Source organism: Schistocerca nitens, chromosome 4 (genome assembly GCF_023898315.1).
Source record: "Schistocerca nitens isolate TAMUIC-IGC-003100 chromosome 4, iqSchNite1.1, whole genome shotgun sequence".
In the NCBI taxonomy this organism is placed as follows: domain Eukaryota; kingdom Metazoa; phylum Arthropoda; class Insecta; order Orthoptera; family Acrididae; genus Schistocerca; species Schistocerca nitens.
Window position 1 is genome coordinate 541,198,461 of NC_064617.1, and position 15,255 is coordinate 541,213,715.

The 15,255-nt window shown below is 36.4% G+C and overlaps 1 protein-coding gene across 2 annotated transcripts in view; it reads right to left on the reverse strand.

Moving 5' to 3' along the window:
- Window positions 1-12,819, reverse strand: part of LOC126252107 (disks large-associated protein 5-like) — a 175,636-nt gene extending 162,817 nt beyond the window's left edge. The window contains exon 1 of one of the 2 annotated variants that reach the window (XM_049952969.1): window positions 10,866-11,148. In XM_049952969.1, the coding sequence (XP_049808926.1) occupies window positions 10,866-11,037 (172 nt within the window). In that variant the 5' untranslated portion in view covers window positions 11,038-11,148. Of the gene's footprint in view, window positions 1-10,865; window positions 11,149-12,685 lie in introns of those variants that run through there. The other variant, XM_049952970.1, reaches the window with a different exon arrangement.
- Between the last annotated feature and the right edge of the window lie 2,436 nt (window positions 12,820-15,255).

The following is a 15,255-nucleotide window of genomic DNA, read 5'->3' on the forward strand; positions in this document are numbered from 1 at the left end:
AATCTACAGTTCATAACCAATAGATTGTGGTCAGAGTCCACATCTGCCCCTGGAAACATCTTACAATTTAAAACCTGGTTCCTAAATCTGTCTTACCATTACATTATCTATCTGAAACCTTCTAGAATCTCCAGGGTTCTTCCATGTATACAACCTTCTTTTATGATTCTTGAACGAAGTGTTAGCTATGATTAAGTTATGTTCTGTGCAAAATTCTACCAGGCAGCTTCCTCTTTCATTTCTTAGCCCCAATCCATATTCACCTACCACGTTTCCTTCTCTTCCTTTTCCTACTATCGAATCCCAGTCACCCATGACAAATTTTTGTCTCCCTTAACTACCTGAATAATATATTTTATCTCATCATACATTTCATCAATTTCATCATCATCTGCAGAGCTAGTTGGCATATAAACTTCTACTACTGAAGTAGGCGAGGGCTTCATGTCTATCTTGGCCATAATACTGCATTCACTATGCTGTTTGTAGTAGCTTACCCGCACTCCTGTTTTCCTATTCATTATTAAACCTACTCCTGCATTACCCCTATTTGATTTTGTATTTATAACCCTGTATTCACCTGACCAAAAGTCTTGTAGTCGCATCCAGTTGTAAGTTTGCTGTGACTACAAAGTAAACTTTGCAATGAAGATGTTAACTTCACTTCTCTCCTGTACTCTTGAAATAGTAGTACGCATGTTACATGCTACTAGATTGTTTTAAACCCGATCTGAAGTTTGAAAGTTTTATGACTGGAAGTATTAGTTGGAAGTTGGACTGAAGTAAAATGTGGCTCGTATTGTTGGCACAATAACTGCCAATTAGTTCCTGCTCCACACAGTGAGTGTTATTACTATTTGTAATAGTGACACTTCATGTAGAACTGAATTCAGTGTTTATGAGTGAATATGAAAGAAACTCAACTGTATTAACAATTATGAATTTGCAAACGAACTTTTAGAGTATGTATGGCCCACAGTTGTAACAAATGGTGATTATAGTGAATTATATTAAAATGGCTAATACAGAGCAACTTGGTAGCGATATTGTTAATGATGGAAAACATGTCTTATCAGTTTTCAATTTGCTAATTCCATAAACTGTGTAACATTAACACCATGTGCAATGATATAGGCATTGATACATACTGAGATGATTATTCCCCCTAATGATTACCCTAATTACATTCCTTCTCCTATCTAGTGAACTTAGGCCATTGTTAAATACTGACTACAATGAGTAAGGTTTCTTCCACTATGAAGTTAAATTGAATTAAACACCATTTATTAATAGCAAACAGCTTTCCATCACACAAAATTTTTCCAAAATAATCCTATTTGCTAATGCTGTGTGCCACTAAATAGCGAGAACTGTTGACCTACAAGGCCATCCATGGCTCACCGACTAACTGTTTGCTTAGTCTGCTACTAAATACTGTTGGTGTTAGCGATTATATTACTTTCAATTATGTAAAAGTAATATTCCCTAACAGATGCCAAAGATTTGACTTGTAAACAAAATATTTTCACTTGTTCCAAAATTGTCAGTTTCACGAGGCAAAAACATCCTGTTGAGTTCAAATACACACCAGACTACATGGACCGAGGCAACAGCCACCAGGAGGCAGGCATTCTTAATATTTCCAAGCACTGCTGTTGCTGTCTCAGCAGTAGGTGTGGGCTACACCCCACACACCAGCCTATTGGCACTGGCAACCACACTACAGACCTAGCAACGCTGGCTCCTGAATCTCTGTCATGTTCTGACTGTGCTTCATATCGTTCTTTGTACTCAGCATTGCTTGGTTCTTGATATTGCTACATCTAGGCTCTCAATTTAGTTTACCCTTGTCATTCTGTCATGCTGTCTGTGCTGTTTGTTCATCACTGATGGTGATTTGCAAAAAACCACAGAAAGACAACAGCAATGTTCTCGGCCCCAGAGTCTCTGGGTTGTGTCCAATTCCACTTACTATAACTGGTGACGAGGATAACTTAACTGTGTCCTATGGAACTTCCAAATAGAACATTTGTGAGCACAACCTCTCTAATTTTTCCAATATTTTCATCGATTTGAGCAGTTAATGGACATACAGAATGAGGTTTGCATTAATCAACTTGTCGCCATTTTTAAATCGAGAAAACCACTCTTAAACTTGAGGTTTTCCTCGGCATCATCTTGGTAAGCTGTTTTCAACACTCAAACCGTTTCAGCAGCATCTTTACAGAATAGAAAAAAATTTCATGACTGCACATTGTTCACTTAAACTTGCCATTGTAAAAAATGGAACAGCACTAGCATAAACAATTACTGCAGATGAACAGAACAAGCCAGGTCCCTAAAGGCGGCACTGAACCGGCAATGAGTTGGGCTATACACACCTCGTGGCAGAAATACTCTGCCCATAGCCATGTTAGTCCAGGGGGTTTGTTTGTTCGTTTTGTACTCTCTCATATTTTTTGTCGGCCTCTTCAACAAGTTACTTGAAGGATGTAGTGTAACACCTAGGCAACATGACAGAAGGAAAGAAGCAAGACAGAAGAATGGGAAATTAATGATTTTGCTGCTGTTGCAGTTGATCCGCATGTTAGCTTCCGCTAAATCACACGAAGAAGTGGCACAAGTCAAGCAAGGGTCAAACGCATTCTCCATTGACATAAGTTCCATCACTACCACACCCCTCTCCATCAAGAGCTACATAGAAACTATTATGAGAGCTGTGCCAACTTATATTCCAGATGTATCTTGTTTAGTGATGAAGCCACGTTTACCAATCATGGCCAGGTAAACCACCAATACATTCACTATTGGTTTATTGACAATCCCATGGAACATCGGCATCCATGGAGTGTAAACGTGTGGTGTGGGATAGTGAACCACCAGCTCATAACCTCATTTCTCATAGATTGAACACTGCGTGTGCACAAGTATCGTAGCCTCTAAACAGACCACCTCGCAAGAGGATATTCTTCTGCAGACTAGGAGGAACCTATGGTACCAACATGATGGTTGTTCAGCTTATAGCACATGAAGTATTACAGCATGTTTTCACAGACACTTTCCAAATCCTTGCACTGGACGCACAGGACATGTATCTTTGTCATCTCACTGACAAGATTTGATGTCTAGCCTTTTTTTTCCTGTGTGGAAAGCTGAAAAACAATGTCTACAAGTATGTACCAACTACACCTGATAATACGCATTGACATATTACTGCAGTCTGCTCTGTCACATCCATGAAATGCAAGCATGTGTGCATCAGCCATTCCATAATGGACTGGAAGGATGTATTACCACTGCCAGAGGCAAGTTTGAACACAACTTGCGATGGTCAATTGTCTCGTTACTGGTCAGATTCCATATAACTACTATATGAAGTTAAGTTGGTCTTCGGTGCGTGCTGCCACAGGTGGGTCAATCCATATCTTGTGCCTTTACTGGATGGTGGCCATTTTTATTTGTAGGCGCACGACGATTTTTCAGTCTGGAGACATTAGCGAAAATTAGAATATCTCTGCACTGGGTAAGTTACAACATTGCAATTGACACGATTGTTCTTTAGAGAAGTGTCCTCTACAACACTGTCTATTAAACAAAATACCCTAAATTAAAAAATAACCAGTCAAAATGACCTCCCAGTTGGGTATCCAAATTTTTCAAAAATCCACTTTTTTAGGCACAAAAATAACAAACAAGGAATGATTTATGAGAGTATTTTTTTCCTTTAGTTAGATATCATACACTACTAGCCTCATATAGAGCATGAACACTTACAAATGTTCCCTTAATTTTTTATTAATTTTTGAAATTTGAAAATTTTCCATTTTTTTTTTAGTTTGGTGTTAGTTATCTCAGGTAGGACTGAATATAAAAATATGATTTTTGCACAGTTTTTACACCTATAAGATAGCAACGGACTGTAAAAATTTCAACATTGATATCTGACTGTGAACAAAGATTTGAATTTTTGAAAATGAGGAGATAATTCACATTACTCTACAACTGATCTTATGGCTGTTGCCTATTTATATGGTTTATTGTTTCACTGTAACAAAATTTAATTGTGACATATTTAGTTAACACTATCAACCAATATTCATTTATTTATTTTTAATAATGAAAAATTAAACAAGAGGAGCTTTTGCTTTTGTTCTATGGTAATAAAAATGCCCATTTACGTTTAAGTTTACTGTCAATAAAGAAGTACATTATTACTGGGTGTGGCATTGTTGTCAGTCTGTTCTGAAACCTCTGTTAGAGTGGATGTACATACTTCATCGAGAGTGCAGAATGTGTTACATGCTTTGTTCTATGTGTGATTCGTAATTTTCAGAGTGTAACTGGAGTGCAATAACATGGATGAACAGTGCTCTGTTGGACAGATAGCAAGCGAAGTGTGTCACAAAACAGTTTATGGTTCAGTTTCAAGAAACTTGAAAAAATGTCAATGACTTTGATGAAGTTAGACAAACTTTGTTTAAATTTCGAGTAAGTTCTTCTGTAACATCAGTGTGTGAGTATCATGAGAAGTAATATATCCTGAAGTACAACCACATTTTTGGAAGAAAGCGCTGTGACCCACTTAAAGTTCATAAAAAGCCTATTACTAAAGGTCCGAGGGAAATAAAACTTAAACATTTGTCCTTGTTATGTGAGAGTGAAACAGCTTCCCAAGTGAAACATAACGTGATTCCTGGAAATTCCCTGTGCCCAAATTTTTACTCAAAAATATTTGTTGTGAATCCAGAACCAGAATCATGTAACCTTGTTAATGACATTTACATTCCTAATAAGGAAGCTGTTAGCATATTGGATTTTGCTTGTTCTAAGTTAGATGTATCTCCTGCTTCAAAAATAATAAAATTAAGTAGCAGAAAAAGAAAAGCAGCTATTGAAAATAATGTACGACAAATTTCAGACAAAATTAGAAGAGACTTGGAATCGTGCTTTAATAATACAGATGCCAACATAATTTCTAAAGAAGAAGAAAACCTTCCACCAGCATCATCTGACACTGAATCTTTGAGCTTAATAGAGACATTAAAAATTAAATGTTCAGCGACATCTAAAGAGGAAAAGTTAAAATTTTAAGTTTGCTCCCTGACTCATGGTCAAGAGAAAAAAAATAGTTCATGAATTCAACATTTCTCATTGTTTGGTTAAACTAACCCGAAAATTAGTGAAAGAGCAAGGCATTCTTCCAGTTTCAGGAAAGAAGAATGGAGTAGGTATAAGTGACGAAACAATTAAAAAGATACAGCAGTTTTTTTGAAGATGATGAAACCAGCAGAATGTGCCCAGGTTGAAAAGACAGCAAAAGAGTTGTTATAGATGAAGTTATAGTAACAAAGCAGAAACGACTCGTGCTGTCAAATTTAAATTATGTAGCTTCAAAAAATTCTCATCCTGAATGCAAAATTGGAAGGTCAGAATTTTGTGACCTCCGCCCTAAGTGGTGTATTTTGGCTGGATCCTCAGGAACACACTCCATATGTGTGTGTTAATATCATCAAAATGTCAAACTGATGATTGCGGGTGCAAAACTCAGTGATCTTAGCTACAAACAGTTACTACATTCAATGGTCTGTGATACTAACAGTTATGACTGCAGGATGGGTTTGTGTAATAAATGCTGTGGTAAGGAAACCATTGTTGAATTGTTTCACGAATATGATGAGGAAATGCCATACAGTATTACCTTCAAACAGTGGGTCACAACTAACAGGGCAGAAATGGTAACAGTGGTTGAATCTCAGGAAGAGTACTTGGAATCTGTAATTGCTAATATACAAAAACTCAATGTCACCACTATATTTCTAAAATCGAAAGTAAGTTTTTGAAGCACAAAAAAGGACAACTTCATGAAACTGAATACATAGTGCCATCTGATTTTGCCAAAAATTTTACACATGTGATTCAGGATGCAATACAAGAGTACCACTGGGTCAATGACCAGGCAACAGTTGATCCATTTATTCTCTACTTGAAAAATGAGAAAGACGAAGTTTGCAGTTCTTCAATTTGCATTCTAAGTGACTTCTTGGAGCACAGCACTTTGATTGTACATGTGTTACAAAAGTATGGAATAAATTACATAGGGTGAAGTGGGGTAAGTGTAACCACGTTTTGGCATAGTTCAACTTACCAAATTGCCAACTTGTTATTTAAGATATGATTTTGAAATTTCTCATGCTTAAAGTTTGACTTATTCACTTCTAAACAATACACATTTTGTTTTTGAAAAAAAAAAAAAATTATATGGTCAAATAATTGTTTTCAAAATTTTGTGTTGTGGGGTTACACTTGCCCCATGGTTCGGGGCAAGTGTAACCCCACATTGTTGTACCCATACAGAGCATTGTAAAAGAGACTTGGGGTAAGTGACCTGATTACCCAATTTTAACTGAATTTGAGGGTTTTTAAATTATTAAAATATCTTAAATTTTACTCAAGATATGAACTTTTTGCACACGCCTCTGTGTATATTATGAAATACACAGAAAATGTTAGCTAAACTAAAAAATAAGTGTTAGCCTAAACCATAAAAAACAAACAGAATGCATCATAGATGATTTATTTTTGTTTTAGGCCAGTAATTTATAAGTTTAAATTCTACAAAAGTAATATTTTTTTCTTTAGTAAGCAATTAACAAAAATAATAACATATCTAGTCTTAAGAGACAAGAAAAATTCACTTTCTATTATTTTTCATCGTAATTGAACTAAAGTTGTTGGCAATTTGTGTTTAATGCTAAACTGCCCTAATTCAACTTAGGCCCTAACTACTATTTAGTCACTGAATGTTGTGTGAATCAAATGTAACACCAAATCCCAGGTCTCCCTTGTGACCCAAAGTAGGCTCGGGCAGCACTGAAATGACATCAGAGGATGGAACTTCCATCTCATCTCTTCTATCAGGCCAGTAGAATGTGGTGCCATGCTTTGTCTTATTTTTGCATCTGAGGAAAATCACTTCTGGATCTCCTAAATCAATAATTTTGGTAACTTGGCCAATAAAATGAACTTTCTTACATTTTGTTGCAAAAGCTACCACAACATAGTTTCTAACTGTAAGTTTATCTTTGGCTTCAAAAATGTTTGCCTCCTCTTCTTCTTCTTCTTCACAGTTTATCATTTCTTTCCTGAGATCGTCCAGTGTTATTATGGTCCCATTTTCTTCATCACTACTTATTAAAGATAGGCCTCCTTCAGTTTCACTTTCTTCACTTGTTGATTCAACTTCCAGTCTTTTTTTCTTGTTACCCACATGAGCAATCAGGGATTTTTTTCCCACAACATTCTGAGATGCCATTTCAGATAAAGTAACAGCACTTTGTTTGGAAGATTTACTTTTCATTACCAAGCCCTTTTTTATGCTGATAATGCTTTTTTGTTTTGCTTTCTTCTTATTCTTGTTTCCTTAAAATCTTTTTCTTTATAGATGGCATCTTGAAAAATGGTAACTTCAGCTCCTGGTGCAATCCTTTTCTTCTTTGTTTTACCAGTGGGACTACACTGTCTGACTGTTTCCAATAATAAGCTTTCAAATGACAAATCAGAAGTTCCAGAACATAATGAAACATTGGTTAGCTCGGGAATGCGTGAGAAAGAACTCCGATACTGGGAGAACTGCAGGGCTCAGTAGATGTAGGCCGATAAAATTCTGGAGGTTGTTCAGCTGGAAGCTTCCCAAAAACCTGAGTACTTTTTGTTAGAGACGTAGCTTCCACACAGTCTATGGCTTCATTATTGTTTTATCAATTCATTCTCTACTGTAAGGGAATGTTCCTGCTTTTCGAAAACCACTTTTCAACAATTCAGGTGGTGTTTCATTCCATACAGCAGTGAGGAGATTGGAAAAGTCACGTTTGCTGATTTTTACCCCTTGATATGTCTCTGGTGATGAGTTAACTTTTGGTCCCAAGTAGATTTCACACTCTTAAAACACTGCTACATCCATTGGCTGCAGGCTGAATTATCATGCTCAACATCGTTTTCAGTCAAACAATGCTTCACATACTGTACTGTAATTGAAATGGTGGCATTCTTTATAGTTCTGTGTCATTTTATAAAAGGAAACGTGGTTTAAAAATTAAAAATAAAATATATCTCTCACAAACTCAGTAGCCCTACAAATCCAGCACCTCAGGTATTCTGGTATCCATATGTACAGGAAGGCCAGTTTAGTTGATCTAGTGTGATGGCAAAAACAAGGTTACAGCTTAAATAAATAAATATGTTCCGGTAAGTTTGTTTGGGGCAAGTGTAACCCTCCTGGTTACACTTGCCCCAGCCGATTGGTTACACTTGCCCCACATGGGAAAAAGTTGGGGTAAGTGTAACTATGCCAGGCATGTCAAGAGCTTTCTCAGTAGAGTAAAACTAATCTCATATTTGAAATTATCATGCAAAGGTTAGTTTGTAACCAAAAAATTGTGCAGTTATCTTTAAAACTGCAAAAATGACGGACCACCAAATTCTGAGCATGTCACTCTCTTGCAGAGTGAAAATGTAGATGTCAATTCAAGTTCAAAAATTAATTACCAATTTATGTCAGATTTGACAACTTATGGTTAAATGTAACAAAAAAAAAAAAGGAGTAAATTAACATGTGTGATATGTCAGAGGTCAAAATAAAGCTTCTTTAAGGCACCATAAGCCGTGGTTACACTAACCCCATGGTTACACTTACCCCACTTCACCCTAAAACAAAATTTTCCCAAGGTTGAGAAGTTGATATACTTTCCAGATGGAAGTGGCAGTCAGTATAATAACAAAAAGAATTTTTCAAATCTGAGCAACCACAAAGTAGACTTTGGGTTGGAGACTGAATTGCACTTTTTTGCATCTTGCCATTGTAAAAATGCATGTGATGGGGTACGAGGTCCAACAAAACAAGAAGTAAGTAAAGCCAGCCCACAAAGACAAAATTCTCACAGTACAGGACATGTATGTCTTTTGAAAGGATAATATTAAGAGGGATTACCTATTTTCTGATCAAGAAAGAAGAAGTGGTTCTGCATATGAAAACAACACTCCAAACTAGATTTGAAAACTGTACAGCAATACAAAGACAAGGCATTTCCACAAACTGCTTGGTATTGCAGAAAACTTAGTTCGATGCTATGTAACATAAGAAACCGAAATTTATGAGGATCATTGTGGCAGTAAAATTACACCTCTGTCTTTTAACGTTGAATGATATAGTGGAATGTGCGTATGACAGACATTGGTGGCTTGCAGAAGTTGAAAGAAGTAGTTTGGAAAACAATTATGTTTTTGTGCATTTTTTATCACCTTACTGGACCAAGAACATCATTCCAGAAATCTACTAGTGACAAATGTTTTAAGGAAGCTTTCAGTGCTTTAACTTACAATAGCTACTGGGATATCTTTCTCTATATCACAGATGCTGTCTGAAGAAATAAGTGTGCTTAACATTCACTACCAGGTTTAGGAACAGTCGTGTCTCGAAGGTTGTTAATTGAAAATATTTATTTTAAGTAGCCTATGTCAAAATAATATAAATGTTAATTTCTGTGATGATTCCACTTTCTGTTTATAATTCAGTAACTTAGTTCAAAAATAATTTTTATACCCTGCCAATATCACACATGAATAGGCAACAGCCATAAGATCAGTTGTAGAGTAATGTGAATTATCTCATTTTTTAAAATTCATATCTTTGTTCACAGTCAGATATCAATGTTGAAATTTTTACAGTACATTGCTATCATATAGGTGTAAAAACTGTGCAAAAATCATTTTTATATTCAGTCCCACCTGAGATAACTAACACTAAACTTCACAAAAAATGAAAATTTTCAAATTTCAAAAATTCATAAAAAATTAAAGAAACATTTGTAAGTGTTCTTGCACTATATGAGGCTAGTAGTGTATGATGTGTAACTACAGGAAAAAAAAAATACTCTCATGAATCACCCCTTGTTTGTTATTTTTGAGAGCAAAAAGTAAATTTTTGAAAAATTTGAAAACCAAACTTGTAGGTCATTTTTGAATTTAGGGTATTTTGTGTAATAGACAATGTTGTAGAGGACACTTTTCTAAAAACAGTCATGTCAACTGCAATGTTGTAACTTAACCCAATGCTTAGATATTCATATTTTTGCTAACGTCTCTAAATTGAAACATCGTCGCGCGCTTACAAACGAAAATGGCTGCCATTCAGTAAAGGTGAAAGGTAATTTTTTGTTTAACTGTTTTGAACTTCTCAATTCTAAGGCAATCACATAATACATAAATATGGTCAAGCACCCAACTTAATTTTTTCTGTACCACTTCATTTGGACTGACCCAGGTATTATACAAGTATCTGTTTTGGTAACTTTTCAAAATAAGAGATACCAAACAACTCTCAATAGAATCCTATAACAAGCACCACAGACATTCTAATTTACCACACTTATTTTGTTAACGTCAAATGACATTGTTCCATTTGAAAAAGTGGATGTTTGGACAGAAAATATGCTTTCTAAGTACTAATACAATCTGTTTATTGCTAACTATATGAGCGCCTGACTTCCAACCCATTATGTGAAAACTGCGTAACAACAGCACTTCCCATTTCTGCAATATTTGTGGTGCAAGTTTTAGGTGATTCACACAAACATAAAACATTAACAACATAGGATAAGGTGAGAATAGGGCAGGAAGTCAGCCAAGGCCTAAACAAAGGAATTATACTAACAAGTTACTTATATCTCTAACATTTCGGTAATGTTCACTATTACTGCAGCACTCGCCACCGTTTCCGTAAATACGTAATGACCAACGAACTGAAAAAAAATGGTTTGAAATTTTGTCGACGGGTAAACACAAAAAAAAAAAAACTGGACCATACTTACGCCTTTCCGTTGATTCTGTTTCTTCTTCACTACCAGCCAGTCTCTGCTTATTAAAAATATTATCTCGTTTGTTTCTACGCTCCGTCTGCATAAGCGCTGCTGTAAGTTCACGTCTAAGTTTTACACTTGTTATCTTCGGCTGTTTCTGTTCAATTCTGAATTTATTACTCATCTTCGAAATACAGAGCACTATGTCAAACCTCAAAAACGACTTTCTATCTAAACTTTCGCGCCCTTTATATTTTCAGCCATGGATAACATCTTCACTCGCATGGCATAGGGTACCAACTGTAAAATATCGACAACATATAGCTCTGATTTTGCAAACATCACTACAAAGTCCTATAAGTACAGCAGCCAGTGTCCAGGTCGCGTCGCATTTAACTACAAATAAATTTGTGCACAAAATGACTGAACACAGAAATTTATTTTTAATATGATGTCTACAGTGGACAAACATTAAGTCTTAATTCTTTGAATTGTTTCCTCTGTATTTTATACTCTTTCCTGACCGATTTCTTTAAAGGATGTGACTCATTGTCATGCCTACGCTCATTATCAAGAGTACGTGCGTATGGGCTATCAAGTGAAAATTGCGACAGTAATGAGCATTTCTTGGTAGGAAATACATAGAAAGTTATCTTCGATATAGTGTCATCGACAGATGTAAGTCCGGGTGTACTCCAGAATCTTGAATATCAACTTAATTGATTCATCCCGTGAAGATAAAATGATCGATTTAAGGTCGATTCCCACTGGACGTCAAATTTGGAGGTAGGCCAAACGATTAGAGGTGGGCCAAACGGTTATTCTGGAGTAACCGTTATCACAGTTCCAGTTATTCTTTGATAACCGTTATCGTTAACCGTTATTAATAACTGCCAAGTTTTTTTTCGCTAGCGAATACCGAATACTCCGACAGTTAAATAACGACATAGTTGGAATCCATCAGTTTAGTTATCAGTATAACTGCGAGTAGTGAGAAATAGCAGGAATGTCGTATGAATCGTGTCATAACCTTAGCTTATTAACTCCGGGTACAGTTTAGTTGATGTTAGAACGATTATTAGTGTTTCATATTATATGTTTGTAGGTTATCGGTCGCTATTAGAAATATTATCTTCGCAGCTGCGACAGAAAGTACGCGGAACTTCGCCAAAGCACTGTTTAAGTAAAATGTTAACAACGTGCGCTTTTAAGTATGAAGTAATATGTAAACTGAGTACTGTAGGTTAAATTCGAAGCTTAATTTCCTGTGCTGCTCACATAATAGAATAAAGTGTACAGCCTTGTAATACAACAAAAAATATACGTAGTTTGACAGATTCGTTTACTCCTGTGCTGTAAAAGCTAGTCCTATTGGGGAAAGTGTGAGTACGCTAATCCAAGTTTTATGTCAGATTTGCAAACTGCTCGATTTCTCCAGCGACAGCATGTTTATAACATATGAAGACATGCAGATCGAAAAGGTTGACAGTGTTACATTTCTGGGACTACAACTCGATAATAAATTCAGTTGGGAAGGGCATACCACATTTTTTCATTCTATTATTTCATAAGGGAGCATATTCTGTGTTAACTTATCAAACGTAGCAAAAGTTTTTCGCATGTAAAAGCGAGTAATAAAAATCGTTTGTGGTATCAATTCAAGAACATCATGTAGGAACCTGTTCAAGGAACTTTGTATTCTAACCACTGCTTCCTAGTATATTTATTCCTTAATGAAATTTGTTACAAGTATTTCCAACCAATAGCTTAATACATAATATCAGTACTAGAAATGGGAACAGCAATCTACATAAAGACCTAAAATTACTTACTATGGTCCAAACGGGGTCCAATATTCAGGAACACGCATTTTCAATAAACTGCCAGCAAGTCAGCAACCATTAAAAACTTGGTTTCAGATAAGGCACAGTTTACAGTGTGTTTGAAAGACTATTTGATACAGAAGTGTCTGATTCCACCAGTCATCAATATGCCGGAAATGACTATTTTAAGTGTGTCCATGACGTCACTACATACACATGGCAACAAACACGAAGATACATATAAATAATACAATAACATTTCCCACCAAAAATACAATCAAACCAATGGGACAACTGCGGGAAGTTGGGGGTTTTAGGGTGAGGACAAGCTAGTAAAAAAAAAAAAAAAAAAAACAAACAAAAAAAAAAAACACCATGATCCCAAAACACAAAATGAAGAACAAAAAGAAAATGAACACGTAAGGCGGTGGCTTAAGGGAACGACCGTACTTGTTAATGCCTGTACTGCAGCTCCTATCAGCCACGGCTCGGACATTAACTTTACTTAATTGTTTATGCTAAAAGTAATGAAGGCCCACGAAATAGTACACAGTTCTTATCAACAGATGGCGCGCAGTCTCAGTTATTCCCATGGTCTATAGAACGCCTTCCAAATGCGCAGTACGACCTTCGGTCAACAGATGGCGCGAGGCACTGTTGACACTAAACAGTTATTGAAATAACTGCCAGAATCAGAGGAACGGTTATCGCAGTAACCGTTACTTCTCAGTAACCGGTTATTTCTATCAGTTACGTTATTTTTTGCCACCTCTACAAACGATTATTCTGGAGTAACCGTTATCACGGTTCCAGTTATTCTTTGATAACTGTTATTTTCCGCAATTGGTAAACGGTCCATTTTAACACGAGTGATGTATCACGTAGCAAATACCGTCCGCACTGGCGGAATGTTACGTAATACCACATATTTATACATTTGTGACTATTACAGCGCCATCTATCACAAAGCGAAAAAAGTGGTCCAACTAAAACATTCATATTTCTTTACGTACGACACGAGTATGTAATAAAAAATGGGGGTTCCTATTTTTAAAAAATGCAGTTGATATCCGTTTGACCTATGGCAGCGCCATCTAGCGGGCCAACCGTAGCGCCATCTGGTTTCCCTCTTCAAGCTAGATAAGTTTTGTTCTTTGTAGTTTTTTCGTTTGACGCTTATTTCAGGAGATGTTTGGCCCGGTCACAATCAATGGACCACCCTGTATGAAGCACTCTCTCCCAGGAGTGAGTTGTCTTTGCCAATACATAATTTACAAATTAATCACAAAACACGCAAATGCCAGTAAATATTCAACCATGATCATCTGTTAAAACAAAATACTACTCGGAATAAAAATGCATAGATAGAACATATTTCACACTTTTCTTGTGGGGGGTGGGGCCTTCTTGTTAGGAACTAGGAAGTTTTAGTAATACATACATAAATAATGAGTATGAAACTGGTAGGTTCTCACTTTCAAGTAAAGATAAGGCAGTAACAGTTTCCAAAACTGCAAAGCATGTAGCAGCTGAATTACACATAGAGGATGCCTCCATGGGAATTTATAATGAGTTGGTGCTCTTATTAGTGTGCAAGAATGGCACCCACAGTCATGACAGTTCTCTGTATTTACAATCTTCTTACGATTTCAGAAGAGTGTTATTACTATGGTGTACAGAGTACATATTACAATTTTGTATATGTAACTGGATGACATTGCATGATATACATTTTTCTCAAATGAATAAACAGATCAATCAAAACAAAGTCAATAAACAGTTAACATAGAAAAAGATGAGGCAAGATATGACTTGTCTACTTGTGTGTAACCTATATATTCATTTCCATTTTTTGAAACTAATGAGGCAATCACAGTGACTGGGGTTTGCAGACGGCATTTCTCAAGTTAACATAACCTCGTTATCCACACATTACCTTCATGCTTAGAAATAATTAGGTACTGAAAAAAGTAACAAGTTACATTATTTCTAAGAATCAAACTTTTTTTCTGAGTCATCAGTCTTCTGGTGCCAACCTTTTCATTCAAAGTATCAGTTGCATCCTACAGGGTGTTTCAAAAATGACCGGTATATTTGAAACGGCAATAAAAACTAAACGAGCAGCGATAGAAATACACCGTTTGTTGCAATATGCTTGGGACAACAGTACATTTTCAGGCAGACAAACTTTCGAAATTACAGTAGTTACAATTTTCAACAACAGATGGCGCTGCGGTCTGGGAAACTCTATAGTACGATATTTTCCACATATCCACCATGCGTAGCAATAATATGGCGTAGTCTCTGAATGAAATTACCCGAAACCTTTGACAACGTATCTGGCGGAATGGCTTCACATGCAGATGAGATGTACTGCTTCAGCTGTTCAATTGTTTCTGGATTCTAGCGGTACACCTGGTCTTTCAAGTGTCCCCACAGAAAGAAGTCACAGGGGTGCATGTCTGGCGAATAGGGAGGCCAATCCACGCCGCCTCCTGTATGTTTCGGATAGCCCAAAGCAATCACACGATCATCGAAATATTCATTCAGGAAATTAAAGACGTCGGCCGCGCGATGTG